General features: G+C 39.5%; 1 protein-coding gene across 1 annotated transcript in view; it reads left to right on the top strand.

Annotated features, from left to right (window-relative positions):
- Positions 1-24,079, top strand: part of actl6a (actin-like 6A) — a 30,111-nt gene that overhangs the window by 5,725 nt on the left and 307 nt on the right. Inside the window, exons 2-13 of the mRNA XM_059945874.1 lie at positions 182-258; positions 393-567; positions 4,415-4,515; positions 5,264-5,361; positions 5,897-5,991; positions 6,345-6,451; positions 7,289-7,378; positions 12,339-12,400; positions 12,493-12,607; positions 18,310-18,390; positions 20,291-20,386; positions 23,493-23,579. Of these exons, the coding sequence (XP_059801857.1) occupies positions 182-258; positions 393-567; positions 4,415-4,515; positions 5,264-5,361; positions 5,897-5,991; positions 6,345-6,451; positions 7,289-7,378; positions 12,339-12,400; positions 12,493-12,607; positions 18,310-18,390; positions 20,291-20,386; positions 23,493-23,579 (1,184 nt within the window). The remainder of the gene's footprint in view (positions 1-181; positions 259-392; positions 568-4,414; positions 4,516-5,263; positions 5,362-5,896; positions 5,992-6,344; positions 6,452-7,288; positions 7,379-12,338; positions 12,401-12,492; positions 12,608-18,309; positions 18,391-20,290; positions 20,387-23,492; positions 23,580-24,079) is intronic.

Here is a 24,079-nt window from a genome sequence, read left to right as displayed (position 1 = left end):
ACTTAGACTGATGAATATAAGCTATTTAGTGTATGTAGGTGATGCCTTCTGATTTTTATAAATGTGAATACTCTAAAATAGAATTTTGCTTCATTAATATGCATCTTCATAAGACATCTTTATATATTGTTAGTTATCTCTGTGATGTTATTTAATATGCCACTTTAATTTTGTTTTGCAGATGAGGTTGGTGCCCTTGTGTTTGACATTGGATCATACACTGTTAGAGCAGGCTATGCTGGTGAAGATTGTCCAAAGGTAAGTTGTTACTATCCTTAATCAAATCCACACAAATATTTGCAATTCCATGGAGTAAACAGTAAGGGAAGAGGGAATTAGCCAATGTATATTTTATCTTGGAAATGTATTGTGAGCTAACCTTTCTTTTAAAGGCAGACTTTCCAACAGCTATTGGGATGCTGTTGGAGAGAGATGATGGGAGCACTCCAATGGAAATTGAAGGAGACAAAGGAAAGCCAAGTGGCACAACTTATTTTATTGACACAAACTCTCTGCGAGTTCCCAGACAAAATATGGAAGTTATCTCTCCTTTGAAAAATGGAATGAGTAAGTCAACAATTTAAATAGATAGTATTTAATATTTCTTTAGTGTTTTTATCTTCTATTACAACGTTCCCTTTTGAAAATTACTTTCTCTTATTCTATTTTCTCTTGAACACTTTCCATTATGCACTATTCATGCAGGTTTTGGTGAGTGTTGATCTTATGTGGACCAGGTTTGGGAGAGACTGGGTTTGTACCAAAGCCCTATTCTTTTCTCGCCAGATTAACTATAGCGCCTCTTTTTCCTCATTAGTAACACAAATTCTCATGACACAATTATGAAAACTTTGTCACCATTGTAGTGAAGTTCATCTAACTCCACATAGCCTAAACTTGAAATATTTTGTTATTACTTTTATAAGGATATCAAAAGGGCATTTTATTCCCTCACAATATATTTATCCTTTTCTCAAGGATAAATTTAGTATGATTGATGTATGTTGGCTGTATCATCCTCATTATGCTGGTGTTTACAACTACCAGGTTAATGACACATTCTCAGGATGTGGATTTGAACATAGTGCTTAATTAATTTTTCAAATTGTGCGTTTCATCGTCATAAATCTAACAATTCTAAAAATAAAATTCTCATTTTGTTCTAGGTTATTTCAAAGGTAGATCTAGGCTGGTTGACCTTTCAGAATCATTTATTTTCACCAGCATATGATGTAAAATTTGTTGTTTCGAGGCAGCAGTACTTTGCAAACACGAAAAGCTAAATTACAAGAAAATGAAAAATAAGTGGAATAATAAGGCGATGTTCATTGGTTATAGACCATCCAAAAATCTGATGGAGGGGAAAAAGCTGTTCCTAAAAGTGTGTGTCTTCACTATAACTCCTTCATGATCATAACAAGAAGAGGGTATATTCCACATGGTGAAGGTGCTCAATGATGGATGCAGCCTTCTTGAGACACCACATCTGAAAATTTCCTCAGTTGTGGGGAGGATTGTGCCCATGATGGATCTGGCTGGCTTTACAATCCTGTCTAAGGTTTTTGTGATTTTCTCCATTGGAACCTCCATATCAGACTATGATGCAGCCAGTTAGAATGTTCTCCACTGCACACCTGTCGGAGTTGTTGGTGACATACTAAATCTCCTCAAACTCCTAATGAAGTAGAGGCGCTGGTGTGCCACCTTCATGATTGCATCAATGTATTGGGCTCAGGATAGATCCTCCAAGATCTACCTCTCCCTGCATCACTCATTAACTTCCTTGTTCGAATCTTTTTGTTCCTTTCTTTGACCACTGCCTTTTCCCTTCAGTTACCATTTTCATAGAGATTCATAAATTGAAACAGGCTCTTTGGCTTAACACATCAAAGCTGCTGGTCAAGTTTATGTCTACTAATTATGTTTGTGAGCACTTGGTTCATAACTCTATATTATGCTCACCATGATACTTCTGCCTTCACCACCTACTTAAGCATTGTGTTTAGGATTCCTGGTGCTCTCTGGGTTTAAAAGGAGTCTTCTATTTATTCTCTATCCATCAAAACAATCTGTTGCTATATTTATATTTCAGAGGAGCTGATGTTTGTTTTCCATATGTGCACTTGGAAGTTAATTTTTCTTTTCCTGACATCTATGTTCAAATCCTTGTCCTCCTAGATACAAAATGAAAAGTGCTGCATTGTTGCTCCAGCTGCCAATGTCATTTTTTCACGACTTCCATTACCAATTTCCCATTCCTTCCCCAAGACATTACCAGTAGTGTCTTGTAGTTATTTTGCTTTTTAGATTAAGGAACCAAATCAACTATTAATCGTGGAGCTACACTCTTCATCTCATATAAAACAATTTGCTCTATCTATTCTATAATCCATGTTCTTATCACAAAATTTATAATCCTAAACTCAATTGGCAGGCAATATTGCTGCTGAGTCAAAGGTCCCATTTTCTAGACCATTCCAGAAACATTGCAAAAATCTAAGCTGACAACCTTGATGTATTGATAAAAAGATCTTTTGTCAGATATTAAATTCCCATTTTATCTGCTTCCATCATAGACCAATTGAAATGTTTATTCAGCATTTAATTTTGTTGTAAGCCAAGCAACAGCATTCTTGTAATCAGTGTAACTTATGGTAACCTGACCACTAAATTTGATCAGTGGCATTTATCCTCAAACTATGCCATGTTTTAGTATAAGTCCAAACAATATGGATTACCTTGGAGATCTCTAGAGTGCTATATGAATGGGCAGAAGATTTGGTCAGAGCAGAAAATTTCTGAAGGGTCCATGAATAGCATTTAATTCATATCCAACTAGGAGAATAGTAAGGTTTGTGGCCAGGAACTGGTTTGTGACTAATGCCTGTTCCCCTATCATTGGACTTCCTCTGCCGTTTTCTGCCACATTTGCCTTGACTACAAGTGTTCTTTTGATGCTGGGTGTACAGCAGGTCAACTGAAGAGGAATGTACTTCGAGCAGTTTGTTGCAGTCGTGCTTCCAATCTGAGGGGGAGCAATATAGCTTGAAACTGAAAGTTTGGTGGAGGGTTTATATTGTTGTAAGCACTTTTGAACTGAAAATGACACGAAGTTTGTGCACTGCTTGGCTATTGATTATGAGAGAGCCAGGATTGAAGTTTTAAGAGTTGTAACATCTTGCTTTCCACAAGCAAGCTGTAATGTTTATTGTGTATCTTGGCGTTTTGCTGCTTACATTATATAACAACCATATAACAATCACAGCACGGAAACAGGCCATCTCGGCCCTCCTAGTCCGTGCCGAACTCTTAATCTCACCTAGTCCCACCTACCCGCACTCAGCCCATAACCCTCCACTCCTTTCCTGTCCATATACCTATCCAATTTTACCTTAAATGACACAACTGAACTGGCCTCTACTACTTTTACAGGAAGCTCATTCCACACAGCTATCACTCTCTGAGTAAAGAAATACCCCCTCGTGTTTCCCTTAAACTTCTGCCCCCTAACTCAAATCATGTCCTCTTGTTTGAATCAGTTTGAATCGTTTGAGTTGTTCAGGTGAATTTGATTGGTTAGTGTCTGGTCAGAGGTAATGCCACAACAACTGAGTATGCATTGTCCATTTAATTTGATATTTAATTCCCTCCTAGCTTTGGCAAATAAAAGCAGAATGTACTGAATACTATCTTGGAAGCATTCATCCAGTTTTATAACGTCATCATTTGTGGTTTTTCCACAAACGTCATCTGCATAGAAGAACATTTGGGTCCAATGCACAAGTTAATGTTGAGTTTTAATATACAAGTAAGAAACACATTACTTCAACGATGGTATGGCATATCTCTTGTGATTTAAAAACAAAACATTAAAAAAGATTTAAGATTGCTTAATGTCATTTCCAGTACATAAATATAAAGAAGAACAAAATAATTGTTTCTCCAGATCCAATGTAGCACAAAAAAACACAATAAGATAAAGCACAATAAGATAGCTTGTACATTGAATGTATGGCATAAGGTGGTGCTAGGCACAGGAGTGTCTCTGCATAAGGTGCCTGACAGGAAATGATAAAGTATTGGGGTTGTGGAGGGGTGGGTTAATCAGCTTTGGTTAAAAGGAATGCTATTTTATAGAAATGTTCTTGCTGGGTATATACTAGTGAAATTGTGGTACACATGAGATTTTTTGGTAAACCATGATCTTTAAATCATGATCTTTTTGTGGTTGTGTGGCATTGTAAATGTACAACCCATGGTAGTCAAATGCCTGAAATGGATTGTCATGCTATATGTCTATTCCTAACTAATGGTTTCATTTAGTTACATCTATAACCAAGATTGAGTTAAAATAAATTGAAGTATTTCAATTGAAATTGTTCTGATGTAAAGGCTTTAAATCTTATAATTGTAGTTGAAGACTGGGATAGTTTTCAGGCGATTCTGGACCACACGTATAAGAATCATATAAAATCTGAAGCTGGTCTCCATCCTGTTTTGATGTCTGAGGCACCAGTAAGTAACCAGTTTAGAATATTGGATTTCTGTGTTTTGTATCCAAGAGTAACAAATAGTTGGAACAGAAAATAAAAACCACTAGATAAAAATAGCACATTACTATCTCAACATATCACATTGCTTTCAAAGTTGAGAAGTGGGGTGGCAGTTAATTTGTTCATGGAACATTTCCAGAGTCTGCTATGTTACCATAGAAAAATAAGACAGTATCTGCATTTAGGGATTGATGTGTTACTTGGTCTCTTGGCCTTGAGCCCATCTTGACATTTAGCTTATGCAACTTTGACTAAGGTTGAACTCCTGACTTTTGTGCATGCCGTGTTGTGAAGGGAGAGCGCATGAATGAATCAGAAAAAAGTACCGTCAAGAGCTGTGAAGGGGAAGGCAGGTGGAAATATTAAGTATTATAGTTAAGCAAAATGGTTGCATGTGCATGAGATAAACTCTTTAGTTTATATAAAAAAAGATCTTTTGTGAGTTGAGAGGCTGGTGAGGGAAAACACTTAAAGCTTTATCATGTCACTAATTTCCTCCTAACTTAATTTACTTAATAGGTGTGATAACTCAATTTCACATATTTATCTTGTACACTCGGTTCTGTGTTAATGGACGTTATTTTCATTCTGGAAATGTATAAATATAATTTGGGAACAAAATAATCAGTTGTAAAATTGCTTTCTTCATGGCGTTATGTGATTGTTGTGTCTTAATGAATTGCTTAACTTTTTCTGGTTTTTTTTTACAGTGGAATACACGGGCAAAGAGGGAACGACTTACTGAGCTGATGTTTGAACATTATAATATCCCAGCTTTTTTCCTGTGTAAAACAGCAGTGCTCACAGCGTATCCTTCACTGAACTATTTTTTTCAATTATGAATGAAACTAGCAATTTTCAAAAATCGAGTTGCACATTCCCACTTGGAAGAAAAACATGTTGGGACATAAACAGGAAGTTAATTACCATTATATAAATACGTTTAGTAGCTTTTCAATAATTAAACATAAAAGTTAATTATCTTAAAAGACCACAGGCTCAGTTTTATATTTCCTCTGATTCATCAACTGTCTTTGCGTCAAAAATCGTGAAGCAATTTAAGCATTAAATGTCTCTGAAACACAATTTGCAGAGTGTTGCAGTTTCAGAAAATTGATGTGCAAATTTTTTTTTAAAGCGCCCCATATCGAGCATGTAGAATTTTAAGTATGAGGGTCATAATCATGTCATAGGATAATGTTGCTAAGCAGCATTGGAACACACAGTTAGTACTCTGAAGAAATATGACATTATGAATGAGAATGCTGTTTTAAAATTTCAATGGCTTCACTTCATAATTCAGTTTCATGTTTGACTTTATTTTCCTTTACTCACTGAATTAGATTTGCAAATGGCCGTTCTACGGGTTTAGTTTTAGACAGTGGAGCCACACATACCACAGCTATTCCTGTACACGATGGATATGTACTTCAGCAAAGTAAGTATGCTGAAATATGTAATGTAATCATTGTTAATTCTTCTTAAGAAATCTTTCAAGGGATATAGATGTTAATATGTTAAAAAAATTAGATCCCATGAATGCTTGCTTCTGACCCCACCTTCTCTTTAACAACACCACTCAGTGCTCCCTGTCTTGATGTTACCTGACCTTGTTCCTGTCTCTCTCTGTCCACCTCATTTTGGCATTTTTTTTTAAAAACTTGAAATAAGTAGGATTTTTTTTCCAAATCTCTATGTATGAATTTTTAATGTTAAACTTTAAATGTCATTGAATCAATGCTGACTTCCATGTGTATGCTGGAAACCTTTTTTGTCCCTCAATAATTCTAGGCATTGTTAAGTCACCACTCGCAGGAGACTTCATTTCCATGCAGTGCAGAGAACTGTTTCAGGAACTGAATGTGGAAATAATCCCACCATATATGATTGCTTCAAAGGTGAGGTGAAAGCTAAAGTATATGTACGTGTGTTTGTAAAAACAGTCCTCCATATTGTTAATATTGTCATTGGAACATGAACTATAAGTAACAAATAAATACTTTGTGGATATATGGTATACCATATAATATATGGTATTTCTGAAAATCTTGTGTTAAATGCTAAATATTCAACTGGACACTGTAACTGTATGATAAGTAAGGTAGTTCTTGGTCTTGAATGTGTGTTAAAGTCTGTCCTGAGCCTTAAAGGCTCATCAGGCCAGTGCTAATGCCAGTTTCCGTGGCGTGAAGCAACTGGGAGTATGAGACTCCCCCCCCCCGGGATAGGATGCCAGTCTATCACGAGGTTAACCCCCAGCATTTTGCTGGTACCTATTTTCAGCTGAGTGGACTGGAGCAGTGTGTGGTTAAGTGCCCTTTTCAAGGACACAACATACTGCCTCGACTGGGACTCGAACTCACGACCTTCAGATCTCTAGTCCAACGCCTTAACCACTTGGCCACGCACCACACTGTATTCCGATGAGTAACACCATTACAATCATTAAATTAAGTATTGAGAACCCTGGCTGATTGTTTCAATTCATCTCTAAGTTAAATAAATCAACTACATTAAATTGTTCTCACAAGTGAAATTTTTTAACTGTTTACAATAGCAAGCTATGCACTGCTGTCCTGGTTCAGCAAAATCTGATGCATTATTATTGATGCAATGGATACAGAATTGTGGTAATAACTTCTAAGATTTTCTTTATTTATATGCTACTTCTAGAGTTAAAGCAGAGCTGAAAAGCAAAACTGTGTAACAATTTACTCCCATTGCTGTTCTCATAGGAGTCAGTGCGTGAAGGTGCTCCTCCTAATTGGAAGAAGAAAGAGAAGCTACCTCAGGTTACACGGTCATGGCACAACTACATGTGTAACGTAAGAAGTGTTAGCCCAGCTCAATGAGATATATGAAACTAACAACAAGTTTACTAGTTAGTTTATGTATATTTAGAGGAAGTAAACAATTTCTGAAATCTGAGTTCAAAAATTATATTTCTGGTCATGGTGATTTAGACTATATAGTATTTAGAACCAGGTTTAATATCACTGGAACATGGCATGAAATTTGTTGTTTTATGACAGCGATACATAATTAAAAACTAAATTACAATAGGTAGTACAGATTAAAAAAAGTTACGTGGTTCAAACTGAGAATGGAAAAAGAAAATGAGGTAGTGTTCATGGATTCATTGTCCATACATAAATCTGGCAGAGCGGAAGAAGCTGTTCCTGAAACATTGAATTTGTGTCTTCAGGCTCTTGTACCTCCTTGATGGTAGCACCTCCAAACCAGATAGTGATACAAGCAACACACACAAAATGCTGGTGGAATGCAGCAGGCCAGGCAGCATCTATAGGGAGAAGCACTGTCGACGTTTCGGGCCGAGACCCTTCGTCAGGACTAACTGAAAAGGAAGATAGTAAGAGATTTGAAAGTAGGAGGGGGAGGGGAAAATGCGAAATGATAGGATGGGGTGAAGCCAGAAAGGTGATTGGCAAAAGGGATACAGAGCTAGAGAAGGGAAAGGATCATGGGGCGGGAGGCCTACGGAGAAGGAAAGGTGGAAGGGAGCACCAGAGGGAGATGGAGAACAGGCAGAATGATGGGCAGAGAGAGAGAAAAAACTAAATATATCAGGGATGGGGTAAGAAGGGGACGGGCATTAATGGAAGTTAGAGAAGTCAATGTTCATGCCATCAAGTTGGAGGCTACCCAGCTGGTAGAAAAGGTGTTGTTCCTCCAACCTGAGTGTGGCTTCATCTTGACAGTAGAGGAGGCCATGGATAGGCATATCAGAAAGGGAAGTGGAATGAAAATGTGTGGCTACTGGGAGATGCTGCTTTCTCTTTCGGACAGAGCATAGGTGTTTAACGAAACGGTCTCCCAGTCTGCGTCGGGTCTCACCAATATATAAAAGGCCACACCAGGAGCACCGGACACAGTATACCACACCAGCCGACTCACAGGTGAAGTGTCGCCTCACCTGGAAGGACTGTCTTGGGCCCTGAATGGTGGTGAGGAAGGAAGTGTAAGGGCAGGTGTAGCACTTGTTCTGCTTGTAAGGATAGTGCCAGGAGGGAGATGGGTGGGAAGGAATGGGGGTGATGAATGGACAAGGGAGTTATGTAGCGAGTGATCCCTGCGGAAAGCGGGGGGGGGGTTGGAGGGAAAGATGTGCTTGGTAGTGGGATTCCGTTGGAGGTGGCGGAAGTTACAGAGAATTATATGTTGGATCCGGAGGCTGGTGGGGTGGTAGGTGAGGACAAGGGGAATCCTATCCTGAGCGGGGTGGTGGGCAGATGGGGTGAGGGCAGATGTGCGGGAAATGGGAGAGATGCGTTTGAGAGCAAAGTTGATGGTGGAAGAAGGGAAGCCCTTTTGTTTAAAAAAGGAAGACATCTCCTTTGTCCTGGAATGAAAAGCCTCATCCTGAGAGCAGATGAGGCGGAGACAGAGGAATTGTGAGAAGGGGATAGCATTTTTGCAAGAGACAGGGTAGGAAGAGGAATAGTCCAGGTAGCTGTGAGAGTCTAGGCTTATAGTAGATATCAGTAGATAGGCCGTCTCCAGAGATGGAGACAGAAAGATCAAGAAAGGGGAGGGAGGTGTTGGAAATGGACCAGGTAAATTTGAGGGCAGGGTGAAAGTTGGAGGCAAAGTTAATGAAGTCAACAAGCTCAGCATGGCTACACCTTTGGTTTGGAGGAAGTGGGAGGAGCCAAAGGAGAAATTATTGAGAATAAGAACTAATTCCGCTAGACAGAGGAGAGTGGTGGTAGGGGGGAATTGGTTAGGTCTGGAATCCAAAAAGAAGCGAGGAGCTTTGAGACAGTCCGGGTGGGGGATGGAGGTATATAGGGACTGGATGTCCATGGTGAAAATAAGGTGGTAGGGGCCAGGGAACTTAAAATCATTGAAAAAATTCAAAGTGTGAGAAGTGTCACGAACATAGGTGGGAAGGGATTGAACAAGGGGGGATAACACAGTGTCAAGGTATGCAGAAATGAGTTCAGTGGGCCAGGAGCAATCTGAGACAATGGGTCTACCTGGACAGGCAGGTTTGTGGATCTTGGGTAGGAGGTAGAAATGGGAGATGTGGTGTGTGGGAACAATGAGGTTGGTGGCAATGGATGGGAGATCCCCCGAGCTGATAAGGTTGGTGATGGTATAGGAGACAGTGGCCTGGTGCTCCTTAGTGGGGTCATGATCAACGGGTAAGTAAGAGGCGGTATCAGAGAGTTGTTGCTGTGCTTCAGCCAGGTAGAGGTCAGTATGCCAGACTACAACAGCTCCCCCCCCCCCCATCAGCGGGTTTTATAGTAAGGTTGGGATTGGTGTGGAGGGAGCAGAGAGCAGAACGTTTGGAAGGAGTGAGGTTGGAATTGGAACATGGTGTGGTGAAGTTGAGACAGTTGATGTCCCGTCGGCAATTAGCAATAAAGAGATCCAGAGCAGGCAGAAGACCAGAGCAGGGGGCTCCCTACACAACTCCCTTGTCCATTCATCTTCCCCCCCCCCATCCCTTCCCACAGATCTCCCTCCTGGCAATTATCCTTGTAAGTGGAACAAGTGCTACACCTGCCCTTACACTTCCTCCTTCACCACCATTCAGCGCCCCAGACAGTCCTTCCAGGTGAGGTGACACTTCACCTGTGAGTTGGCTGGTGTGCTATACTGCGTCCGGTGCTCCCAGTGTGACCTTTTATATATTGGTGAGACCCGACACAGACTGGGAGACTGTTTCGCTCTACACCTATGCTCTGTCTGCCAGAGAAAGCAGGATCTCCCAGTGGCCACACATACTAATTCCATGTCCCATTCCCATTCTGATATGTCTATCCATGGCCTCCTCTACTGTCAAGATGAAGTCGCATTCAGGTTGGAGGAACAACACCTTAAATACCGGCTGGGTAGCCTCCAACCTGATGGCATAAACATTGACTTCTCTAACTTCCGTTAATGCTCGACCCTTCTTACCCCATCCCTGATATATTTAGTTTTTTTTCCTCTCTCTGCCCATCGCTCTGCCTGTTCTCTATCTCCCTCTGGGGCTCCCCTCCCTCTTTCTTTCTCCGTAGGCCTCCTGTCCCATGATCCTTTCCCTTCTCTAGTTCTGTATCCCTTTTTGCCAATCACCTTTCCAGCTCTCAGTTTCACCCCACCCCCTCCGGTCTTCTATCATTTCGCATTTTCCCCTCCCCCTTCTACTTTCAAATCTCTTACTATCTTTCCTTTCTGTTAGTCCTGACAAAGGCTCTCAGCCTGAAACGTTGACAGCGCTTCTCCCTATAGATGCTGCCTGGTCTGCTGCGTTCCACCAGCATTTTGTGTATGTTGCTTGAATTTCCAGCATCTGCAGATTTCCTAGTGATACAACCAGTTAGAATGCTCTCCACATCTGTAGAAATTTGCAAATGTCTTTGGTGACAAACCAAATCTCCTGAAACTCCTAATAAAATATAGCTGCTGCTGTGCCACCTTTGTAATTTAATCAATATGTTGGGCCCAAGATGGATCTTCAGAGATATTGACATCCAAGAACTTGAACTGCTCACTCTTTCCACTGCTGATCCCTCAATGAGGACTGCTGTGTGTTCCCTTAACTTCCCCTTCCTTGGTCTTACAGACATTGAGTGCAAGGTTGTTGTGATACCACTCAACCAGCAGATCGATCACATTCCTGTCCGCCTTCTCATCACCATCTGAGATTTTGCCAACAACAGTAGTGTTGCTGGCAAATTTATAGATGGTGTTTGAGCTGTGCCTAGCCACAGAGTCCTGGGTATAGAGAGAGTAGAGCAGTGGGTTAAGCACACATCTTTGAGGTGTGCTTTTGTGGATTGCCATCGAGGAGATACTCATTCTGACCTGCACAGACTGTGGTCTCCCAGTGAGGAAGTCAAGGATCCACTTGCAGAGGGAGCACAGAGGCTCAAAGATTTTGGCGCTATTGGAGCAGTATTTAAAAGTACTGTAAGTTGTATAAATTTATATTGACTTTGTTGCAATGTTAATTTATTGTTATTTCACAATTTGTGCAATTTCAAAAGTGTACAGGTCTGTGTAAAAACTAAATCTGTAGCTTAGTTTTTGTGCAGATTTGAAGATTAACTATAGCTCTGATCTTAAGAACAATTAAAAATGTGCTTGTTGTATAAACACTTCGCATTTGCTAAAAAGCCTGGTTTCCAGGGGGGAGGTTGGGATCTCATATGTTTTCTTTTTGCAGTTATTTATTGTAAGTTTGTATCCATCTTCACTGTGTTCTTGGGTTTGACATGGTGGGTCATTTGAGTAAATATTCTAAGCAGAAAGAGAAAATAGTTAGCAAATCTATTCTGCTGACTGTTTACAGGATTTAATTACTGGCATTTACAGTTTGTTTTTTTCCCCATTGCTTTGAGTGCCCCACTGATAGTCTGACTTCCAATATCTACTAAATTTTTATTACAATATTAATGGATAAATACTTCCATGCTGATATTGATGTCTAAGATTATTGATTTTGAGAATTAAGTCAGGATAGCTGGTTTTCCGGCTGGGGAAATAAATTAAAAGGACAAATATATCCATGATCAATGGCAGGTGTGAAAGAGGGAGTTGTCCAAATTAGGCTATCTCAATTTTAGCTGCTGGTTCTATGAATTACAAAGGATTTACATCATAGATTACTCAGTTCAGAGAGATTAGTAAAGCTATTGTATTTATCTACTTTTGAAACTAAATTATGTAGAAAAAAGTTAATTGTAAATATCATGATGCTGGTAATGGGTAATAGGGAATTTTATTTTTATATAAAGTTGTTAGTGCATTACTGATAATATAAATTTTCAGGAAGTGATTCAGGATTTCCAAGCTTCGGTGCTACAGGTGTCTGATTCATCGTACGATGAACAGTAAGTAGCAGATATTCATGTTAATTTTTGACGGGCATCATTGTTACTCCTTAGATTTTAAAAATTGAACTTTTTCCTTTTTTTCTCCACAGAGTGGCTGCACAAATGCCCAGTGTTCATTATGAATTTCCAAATGGTTACAACTGTGATTTTGGAGCTGAAAGACTGAGAATTCCAGAAGGCTTGTTTGATCCTTCCAATGTCAAGGTATTAAATTGATAAGGGAAGTTCAAAGCAAATTTATTATCAAAGTACATACATATCGTCATTTACAACCCAGAGGTTCATTTTCCTGTGGGCATGCTCAATAAATCTATAAGACAATAAAATATAGGAGCAGAATTAGGCCACTTGGCCCATCAAATCTGCTCCGCCATTCAATTATGGCTGATCCTTTTTTCTTTCTTCTTCTCCTCAACCCCAATTCCCAGCCTTCTCCCCGTAATTTTTGATGCCATCTCCAATCAAGAACCTCTCCATCTCTGCCTTAAATACATCTAGCGATCTGGTCTCCACAGCTACACTTGGCAACAAATTCCACAAATTTACCACCCTCTGGTTAAAGAAATTTCTCCACATCTCTGTTTTAAAAGAGCGTCCCTCTGTCCTGAAGCTGTGCCCTCTTGTCTGAAACTCTCCCACCATGGGAAACATCCTTTCCACATCTCCTCTGTCTAAGCCTTTCAAAATTCAAAAGGTTTCAATGAGAGCTCTTCCTCCCCAATCCTTCTAAATTCCAGTGAGCACAGACCCAGATTCATCAAATATTCCTATCTGATAACCCTTTCATTCCTGGAATCATCCTTGTGAACCTCCTCTGGACCCTCTCCAATGCCAGCACAGTTCTTCTAAGATGAGGAGCCCAAAACTATTCACAATACTCAAGGTGAGGCCTCACCAGTGCCTTATAAAGCCTCAGCACCACATCTCTGCTCTTGTATTCTAGACCTCTTGAACTGAATGCTAACATTGCAATTGCCTTCCTCACCACCAACTCAACCTTCATGTTGACCTTTAGGTGTTCTGCACAAGGACTCCCAAGTCCCTTTGCACCTCAGATTTTTGGATTTTCTCCCCATTTAGAAAATAGTCTGTACATTTATTTCTGTTACCAAAGTGCATGACTGTGCATTTTTCAACATTATAATTCATTTGCCACTTTCTTGCCCGTTCTCCTAATCTGTCTAAATCCTTCTGCATCTACCCATTTCCTTCACACTACCTGCCCCTCCACCAATCTTCATATCATCTGCAAACTTGGCAACAAAGCCTTCTATTTCATCATCTAAATCATTTATATGCAGCACAAAAAGAAGTGGTCCCAAAACAGACCCCTGCGGAACACCATGAGTCACTGGCAGCCAACCAGACAAGGATCCTTTTATTCCCACTCGCTGCCTTCTTCCAGTCAGCCAATCCTCTAACTATGTTGATATCTTTCCTATCATACCACAGGTTTTTAACTTGATAAGGAGCCCCAAGTGTGGCACCTTGTCAAAGGCCTTCTGAAAGTCCAAATATACAATATTCACTGCATCCCCTTTATCTATCCTACTTGTGATCTACTCAAAGAATTCCAATAGGTTTGTCAGGCAGGATTTTCCCTTAAGGAAACCATGCTGACTTTGTCCTATCTTGTGTCACCAAGTACTTCACCTTGTTCTTAACAATTGCCTCTAATATCTTTCCAACCATGGAGGTCGGGTTAACAGGTCTATAATTTTCTTTCTGCTGCCTTCCTCCTTTCTGAAAGAGTGGTGTGACATTTGCAATTTTCCAGTCCTATGGCACCATGCAAAAGTGCAAGGATTTTTGAAAGATCACTTCTAATGCTGCCACGATCTCTAATGCTACCTCTTTCAGAACCCTAGCGTGCAGTTCACCTGGTCCGGGTGACTTTTTGAGTACCTTCTCCCTTGTAATGGTAACTGTAGCCACCTCTCTTCCTTCACACATTACAACATCTGGAACACTGCCAGTGTCTTCCATTGTGAAGACTGATCCAAAATGCTCATTCAGTTCATCAGCCATCTCCTTGTTCCCCGTTATTATTTCTCCTGCCTCATTTTCTAGCGGTCCTATATCTACTCACATCTCTTATTTTTTTTATATACTTGAAAAAGATTTTACTATCCACTTTGATGTTATTTGCTAGCTTGCTTTCATATTTCACCTTTTTCCTTCTAATACTTTTAGTTGCTCTCTGTAGGTTTTTAAATACTTCCTAATCCTCTGTCGTCCCAGTTATTTTTGTTTTTTTGTATGCCCTCTTTGTTTTTACATTTGCTTTGACTTCCCTTGTCAGCCACAGTTGTACTATTTTGCCCTTTGAGTATTTCTTTATTTTTGGAATACAGATGTCCTGCACCACCTTCATTTTTCTCAGAAATGCACACCATTGCTGCTCTGCTAACATCCCTTCCAGCAGCTTCTTCAATTTTACTTTGGCCAACTCCTCTCTCATACCAATGTAATTTCCCTTACTCCACTGAAATACTGCTACATCAGACTTTACTTTCTCCCTATCAAATTTCAAGTTGAACTCAGTCATATTGTGATCACTGGTTCCTAAGGGTTCCTTTACCTTAAGCTCCCTAATCACCCTCCAGTTTATTACATAACACCCAATTCAGTATAGCTGATCTCCTAGTAGGCTCAAAGACAAAATGCTCTAAACAGCCATCTCTCAGGCATTCAACAAGCTCACTCTCTTGAGATCTATTAGCAACCTATGGAATAATAACCATAATAGAATCAATGAAAGACTGCATCATAGTAAATGTTCGGTCAATGTGCAGAAGACAACAAACTGCAAATACAACAAGAAAGAAATAATAGGTAATAAATATCGAGAACATGAAGAGTCCTTGAAAGTGAGTGTTTTGATTGTGGGAATATTTCAATGATGGGACAAATGAAGTTGAGTGAAGTTATCTCATTTTGTTTCAGTGCCTGATGGCTGAAGGGTTGTAACTGTCCTTGAACCTGGTGGTGAGTGTCCTGAGGCTCCTGAACCACCACCATCATGGCAGCTTTCTGCGTAATTGCTCTCGCCTGACCCAGGACAGGTCTTCCAAAATAATAACAGCAAAACGTTTAAAGTTGCTGACCCTCTCCCCCTCTGATCTTCTGATGATGACTCTGGTTTCCTTCTGAAGTCAATAATTAGCTCCTTGGTCTTGCTGACATTGAGTAAGAGGTTGGTGCTATGGCACCGCTCAGATTTTTCAGTCTCCCTCCTATATGCTGATTCATAACGTTTGATTTGACCAATGACAGTGGTGTCGTCAGCAACCTTGAAAATGGCATTGGAACTGTGCTTAGCCACATAGTGTAAAGCAAATAGTTTAGAGGGCTATGCACACAGCCTTGTGTTGCACCTGTGCTGATGGAGATTGTGGAAGAGATGTTGATACCAATCTGAGTTGGGGTCTGCAAGTGAGGTAATCAAGGATCCAATTGCACAAGGAGGCATAGAGGCCAAGGTTTAGGAGCTTATTATTAGTTTTGAGGGGATGAGCTAGTTGATAAACCTTTGCTGTCCAAATGTTCCAGTTGAAGTACTTCAAAGTAAATATAATATTTTGAACCAGCAGAACAAACAAAAAACTGAAGGGTTACCATGTGACTTGCTTATAACCTTTTAGGTGATGCATAGGGAAATTCATGTACTGGTGAATTTCCATTACATTTTTCTGCATGGGTCACTGTAACAAATGTGTATAATTTAATTTAATTTACTAATACCTGAAGTGACCAAGCAGTATTTAACATAGCAACACACAAAAAATGCTGGAGAGACTCAGTAAGTCAGTCAACATCTATGGAAATGAATATAATGAAATGGGCAACGTTTCAGTCCGGGACCCTGGAATGGAAGAGGAAAGAAACCAGAATAAGAAGGTGGGAGAGGGTGAGAAGGAGCTGCTAGAAGGTGATGGGTGAAGTCAGGTGGGTGACAGAAGGTGGGATGAAGTAAGAAGCTGGGGTGTTCTCTTTCCATTTGTAGAAGGCCTTGAAGCTCTCTGGTTCTTTCTTGACAAGTCCTGACCAGTTACCCTCCACCACCACAATGTTTCTCCAAAGGGCCGGAGAAGAATAACTCTGAAAAGGAAGCAGAGTGGAACATGGAGAAAGGGAAGGAGGAGGGACAGCAGGGGAGGTGATTGGCAAACTAACTTGCTGATTGCTCCCTCTTATATTCCTCTTATCCCTCCCCACTAATCTTCCTGTTGGCACTTATCCTTGTAAGTGGCAGACATGCTACACCTGCCCATTCACCTGCTCCTTCACCTCTATTCAGGGCCTCAAACAGTCCTTCCAAGCAGACAACACCAACAGATGTGAATACTTTGTATGCAAATCTGTTGGGGTCATTTACCGTATCTGGCACTGCTGGTGCGGCCTCCTCTACCTTGATGAGACTTAATATAGGTTGAGGGACGAGCATCTCAGCTCCATCCACAGAAAGTGGAATTTCCTAGTGGACAATCATTTCAAGTCCTATCTCCATTACAACATGTTGGTCCATGGCCTCCTCTTCTGTCACGATGAGGCAGCTCTCTGGAGAAGCAACACTGCATACAGTATTTTGTCTAGATAGCCCTCCAGCCTGATGACATGAACATTGATTTTTCCAACTTCCCATATTTTTTTTCCTCCTCCTTCCCTCTTCATTTCTCCACTCTAGCCTCTTACCTCTTCTCTTCACCTGCTTATCTCCTTCCCTTTCTCCCATGATCCAGTCTCCTCTCCTATTAGATTTCTTTTTCTCCAGCGGTATGCATTTTCCAGCTTCTTACTTATCCCCTTCCCCCACCCATTTGGCATTACCTTGTAACTTGTTACTGAGACTCCATTTTGCAGTGAATGGAGTGAGATGCGTTTTCACTGCGGCTCTACTTTTTATACCTTACGTTCCACTGATAGATCTGTTGTAAGTTTGAAGATTTACTAATTTTGTTGAAGGATTTATGACTTAACTACGATGGCAGGAAATCAATCCGATATTGAATTGAGAGGTGGCAAGACCCTTCCGGAAACGGAACAAATAAAGAAATTGGAGGAACTTTTTACTTTAGAAAATAATACTCTCTTCAATACAAGATAAGAAACTTCAATTTGGTTCGCTTAACACTAGGATTGATAAACTGACGGATGCTAATGGAAAGCTTGAAAAATCCAACTCTACTGTTCAAGAATCTTTGAAGAATTTGGAGTTCCAATTTCAGACGCTCAAACAGATTACTTATCGAATTGAGAAGGAACAGGAATCATTCAGGCAAACTTAACGACCAAGAATTGAAGATGTCATTTATGGAAAAGAAAACTAATGAAATTATTTTGGAATTATCTGGCTTGTTACCCTCCTCCACCTTTGTACTCTGACATTTTCCCTTTTCCTTTCCAGTCCTGATGAAGTCTCAGTCCAAAACGTCAATTGTTTCATCACTTCCATAGATGCTTTCTGACCCGCTGAGTTCCTCCAGCATTTTGTATGTGTTGCTCAGGATTTTCAGCATCTACAGGATCTCTTGTGTTTAGTATTTTACATAGATGAGTAGTTAATTACTTGGAACTGCTTTTATTTAAATATTCCAGTGGCTAGTCATTAATTTTGCACTTTGTTCCTTAATATCATGAACAGGTTAGGTAAATGTCATCTTCTGGTTATATATGTCAGTTTTATTGTACACAATCATTTGGTTTTACTTCATGTTTCGACTCTCAATATTCAGCAGTTCCCTCACTGGGGGCACCCAACGAGCACTTTACTTTCCCTAACACCTAAGTATTCAGCATTGCTTAATAGATTTTTGGATCATGTTAAAAGCAGCAATATTTTTAAATGGTATTATGACTTGTTATTTTCTGCCTTTTAACACCCATAATTATTTCTGTACTTCCAGGGTTTATCTGGAAACACAATGCTGGGTGTCAGCCATGTGGTGACAACAAGTGTGGGAATGTGTGACATTGATATTAGACCAGTAAGTACTTTACCCATTGTAACAAGAATATTACGATAGTTTTTGCTGTTCTGCATTTCATCACTCAGGATTATTTCTGTACTTTCAGGGTTCATCTGGAAACATAATGCTGGGTGTCGTTATCTACTCTGTCTTTGCCTCTCCAGATCTCTCATTTGTCTTTGACACAATGCTGTTATTAAAGTATTATAACTTATCAATTCAAGTACACATTGATATTTCCAGCACAACATCTTTAAGCTTTCCCCTTTACAGATTTGTCTTCTAGATACTATTATCTACCCTTTCTATAATTTTATAAACTTCTGGATCTCCCCTTTGACTTTGACACTCCAGAGAAAACAATCAAGTTTAATTTAGTATGTTATATATTTGAGTGCTGGAAATCTGAAAATAACAAGAAGCTGGAAACAAAGTCCTCTCAAATCAGAAAAGTAAAAATACATATATTTACACAGTTTGTCTTTCACTATTGATGAAATATCTTTGTTTTCGGTATGCTGAACATTGATGCTGACTATAAAACTATTATGGATCAATTCAAGTACACTTTAATATACCGTCAACACATCATCTTTAAACTCCCCCCATCTCACTTTATAGACTTGTCTTATAGAAAATGACATTTCTATCTACCCTACCTTTGCTTCTCCGTAATTTTATAAACCTCTGAATCTCTCCTCTGACTTTGACACTCCAGAGAAAACAATCTAAATGGACGTTGAATCCATGAACACTCCCCCATTACTTTTTTTGCACTACTTGTTTTATTTTATATATAGCATGACATCTCCTTCACTTTACAGTAGGGACGGTGTTACCTAGCTGATCCACTGTATTAGTGTTACGCCACACAAACCACTTGGTGTTGAGGCCAAAAAGTTCCAGTTTAATCTCATCCAACCACAAGACCAACTTCCACATGTTTACAGTATCTTCTAAGTGATGCTTTGCAAAGACTTTATAGACAAGGATATGCTTTTTCTTTAGCCAGTGCTTCTTTCCTTCCACTGCCATAAGTGCCCTTTTTGTGCAAGGCCTTGGAGATTGTGGAGCCATGAACAATGTCCAATTGCAGCCATTGACTTTTGCAGCTGACCCAGAATCACTGTTGGTGCCACTGTAGCCTCTCTTACAAATGCCATTCTTCTCCTGTGACTAAGTTTAGAGGGGCAGCCTGACCTAGGTAGTGTGGCTGTGGTTTCACAATGAGCTGTACTGAGTTCCGAAGTATGTCCAGTGCCTTTGTGATGCTCTTGTACCTTTCTGTAGATTTGTGCTTCTCTATTATTATTTCCCTGACTTGTCTTCTATGGTCTTCTGTCTTCATTTTGGTTTGCTCTATTGAAATTTACCATACCGTTGGAACTTGGGGGTGGGGTGATATTTATCCTTATGAATTCATTAAAAACATGTGATCCTCCAATGTTCTACATCAACAAATTGGCTGACTTAATAAGGTAATACTGTATATTGCACCTGAGAAAAATCGTCATAGTAATTAGAGGGGATGAAAACTTTTTCAGCCTCAATTTTGGTTTTAAATATTCAGTAAATTGTTGACAGGATTTGTAATTTTTCTTTTGATTTGATGTGAAACAATGTTTTGTAGACTTGCTCAGAAAATGCCACTTCAATGGATTTTTAAATTTAGAAAATGACAGTAAAATGTGAAAATATTTGTGATTCAATAATTTTTCAAGGCAGTGTATATGAAGAGATGTGATGTGGATTTCCAGTCAAAAATGGAGGCTTATGAAGGATAACTATTACATTTACAGTATATTTGGATTTTAGCCTGTTTATATACAATGAAGAACCTTTATTGTCCATATAATGGAAAATGACTACAATAAATTCCTTAATGTCTAACAGCTGTTTTGGGCATTTTGTTTTAAAGGGATTGTATGGGAGTGTGATTGCAGCAGGTGGAAATACATTGATACAAAGTTTTACCGACAGGTTGAATAGAGAGCTTTCCCAGAAAACTCCACCTGTGAGTATCAGTTGTATGCATTTTCTGTATATTTTGCCTTTTTGATGTTGTATGTTTGGCATTATTTCAATTTGTAGAAAATGGCCTGGAGTTTGGATCAGCGAAGACTAATGTGACACCTCATGGACTTGCTTTGGTCTTCATACTAGAATTTGCTGTGATTAGAAAGATATTTCAGTACAGCACCCTCTGAAGGATCTCTGGAACCAGAGCTTCCACAACTAATCAAAGAATCCTTCTTGGTTTGTATCAAAGGTTTTTTAAAAACATCAATTCCAAATTACCACCACCTCAAGTTTGGGCATATCCCGACTGATCCTGACTTTGGAGTCAGGGAATCAATTATTTTGCTTTATTTTAGGTAAAATCATAAACTCTTTACATTAAACATTGCAGAAAGACTTGCTTCAAAATAATGACTTTTTTAGGGAAGCATTAAATATTCTAATATTTGTTTAAAATTTTTATGTACATTTATTTGCAAACAATAAGATAAAGTTGGAAAATTATTATTTACAATTTGCACATTTGTTATGTTTCTACAGGTTGATTTAAATTTACAAATAAAAAATGCAGATAGTTTACAAAATTGGCTAAAAATGCAATCAACTATATGTTGAAGCTTACGTGGAGAGATTGGTGTAATTGGGAAGGACAACAGCCGCCTTTTTGTAGATGGAATGGATCCATTTACAGTGCCTATAAAAAGTATTCACCCACCTTCTAAGTTTTAATGTTTTATTGTTTTACAACATGGAATCATAGTGGATTTAATTTGGCTTTTCTGATCAACAGCAAAGACTCTTGTGTCAAAGTGAACACAAAATTCTACAAATTGGTCTAAATTTATTACAGTCATTAATCAAAATATTTGATTGCATAATTACCCATTCAAGTCAGCATTTAGGAGATGCACCTTTGGTAAAATTACAGCCTTGAATCTGTGTGGATTGGTCTCTACCAGCTTTGCACATCTAGACACTGGGATCTTCCCCTCTTTCCCTCCCCCTCCCCCATTTTTCTTTACAAAACTGCTCAAGTTCTGTCAGATTGCATGGGAGTTGTGAGTGAACAGCCCTTTAAGTCCAGCCACAAATTCTCAATTGGATTTTTGAGGTCTGGACTCTTACTTGGCCACTCCAGGGCATTAACTTTGTCATTTTTAAGCCACCCCTGTGTAGCTTTGGCTTTATGCTTGGGGTCATTGTCTTGCTGGAAAATGGAAAACAAATCATCTCCCAAGCTGCAGTTCTCTTGCAGACTGCATCAGGATTTCCTTGTACTTTGCTGTATTCATTTTACTCCTTACCTTCACAAGCCTTCCAGGGCCTGGAAGCATCCCCACAGCATGATGCATCACCATGCTCCACAGTAGAGATGGTATGTTTTTGATGTGAGTTCTTGGGCTTTTGGTGTGATGGCCAAAAAGCTCCATTTTAGTTTCATCAGACCATAAACCTTTTTCCAGCTGATTTCAGGAGTCTCCCATATGCCTTCTGGCAAACTAGCTGAGATTTCATGTGCGATTTTTTTTTCAACAGTAGCTTTCTCTTTGCCACTCTCCAATAAAGCTGTGACTGGTGAAGTCCCTGGTCAATATTTGTATGTGCAGTCTCCCATCTCAGCCACTGAAGCATGTAATTCGTCCAGTTTTTTTTTCATACATCTCTTGGTAGCCTCCCTCACTAGTCCCTTTCTTGTATGGTCACTCAGTTTTTGAGGATCAGCCTTAGGCAGATTTACAGCTGTGTCATATTCTTTCCATTTCTTGATGGTTGACTGAACTGTCCTCCAAGGAATATCCAGTGATTTGGAAATGTCCTTGTATTGATCTCCTGACTTGTGCTTTTCAATAACCTTTTCGGGGAGTTGATTTGAGTGTTTTTATGTCTTCCTGGTTTAGTTTTTGCCAGGATTCTGACTCACCAGCAGTTGGACCTTCCAGATAAAGGTGTACTTTTACAACTGTAAAGAGGGTTTCTTCTTTTTGTTAACTAGCAGGAATGCTAATTTACTGATAACGAGAATGGTATTCCTTTGTAAACCAAATGGGGATTAATGTTCGTTCTTCTGAGTCTGTAAGCTTTTGTTGACGGACTTTTGGGCAGATCGGCGCGAGGGGGTCGAGAGAGAGGACGCAATGCTCTAAGCTGGGCGAGGATCGGACCCCAAAGGGGGGTCCGAGGCCGGGAGATTCTCCGAGGGGGGGGGGGATGAAGCTAGATGTGCTTGGTTGACCACTCGGGGGGTCCTGAGCTGTTTGGAGAGTCGAGGAGTTCGGAGGGTCCTGAGCTGCGAGTCGAGGAGTTCGGAGGGGAGCGAATGGTGGCCAGAAGACTTCAGTAATTGAGCTCCAACGGCTGTGCACGAAGTGGTTTGGACTTTGATAAGTTTGGCGCCTTTTCTTTAATTTTCTCTTCATATATACTGTATCGTTATTAATCACTTAGTTATAGTAACCTTTATAAATTGTACTGATTTAATCGCATATGGTGTACTGTCTGTTTTTGGGCGAAGCGGGGACATCACACAGCATCCACATCAGCTGATTACCCAGTTTGGCGGGGCCGAAGGCTGCTCCCCCTAGACAAGAACGAGCTGAGCGAGCCTGAGGCGACCCAGGGGGTTACACAACAATCAATTGAAACACCTTGACAGCACACGGGTGATCTTTATTTAACTAATTATGTGACTTCTAAAACCAATACCTTCACCAGTGATGATTTGGGGTGTTACATCAGGGGGTGTGAATACTTGTGCAATCAATTATTTTGTGTTTTATATTTGTAATTAATTTAGATCACTTTGTAGAGATCTGTTTTCACTTTGACACAAGTCTTTTTCTATTGATGATTGTCAAAAAAAAAAGCCAAATTAAATCCACTCTGATTAAATGTTGCAAAACAATATAACATGAAACCTTCCAAGGGCAGTGAATACTTTTTGTAGGTGCTGTATATGAAGGAAAGAAAACAGCCTTGGACCCTACAAAGTTGGACAGAGAATATGGCTTGGTCCCTGTTCTTAAATCCACAACAATGTTTACAAAATATACCACAGTTCATTATTTTAGCTTCCTCTAAATTAAGCTAATTGTTGTTTTCAGAGCATGCGTTTGAAGTTAATGGCCAATAACACCACAGTGGAACGCAGGTTTAGCTCATGGATCGGTGGCTCAATTCTAGCTTCTTTGGTAAGTCTTGTTTGGTTCATTTAAACATGATTATATTAAAACATTTGTTTGTAAGAAAATGTTTGTGAATCCTTTGCAATGTGGTCTGATCTTTGTGTTTGTCTATTGTGATTTTGACAATCTGCATAAACTAGTAACACATAATTGTACTTTTCATGTCTTCATTGAATGTTTAATCATTCACAGTCCAGACTGGGAAAAAGTATGTGAACCCTTCTATTTAATAACTGGTAGAGCCTCCTTTTAGCAGTAGTAACCACCACCAAATGACTGATTGTTTAAATGGTGTACTCGGTATTGATGAGAACAATTGTTTGTGTATTATAGTTTAACCAGATTGTTTGTCTATAATTGCAACTTAGATGAAAATCAAATCACATTGAGTAATTAATGTAGAAAAACAGGTAATTACAAAGGGTTTCAAACTTTTACAACTACATATGTTTTTACCTATAAATTTTGTACTCTTGTTTCTCCTTCCTTCCTTCTCAATGTGTATT

Source organism: Hypanus sabinus, chromosome 2, assembly GCF_030144855.1.
Source record: "Hypanus sabinus isolate sHypSab1 chromosome 2, sHypSab1.hap1, whole genome shotgun sequence".
NCBI classification, from domain to species: Eukaryota; Metazoa; Chordata; class Chondrichthyes; order Myliobatiformes; family Dasyatidae; genus Hypanus; species Hypanus sabinus.
This window is presented reverse-complemented; position numbering and strand designations above follow the sequence as displayed.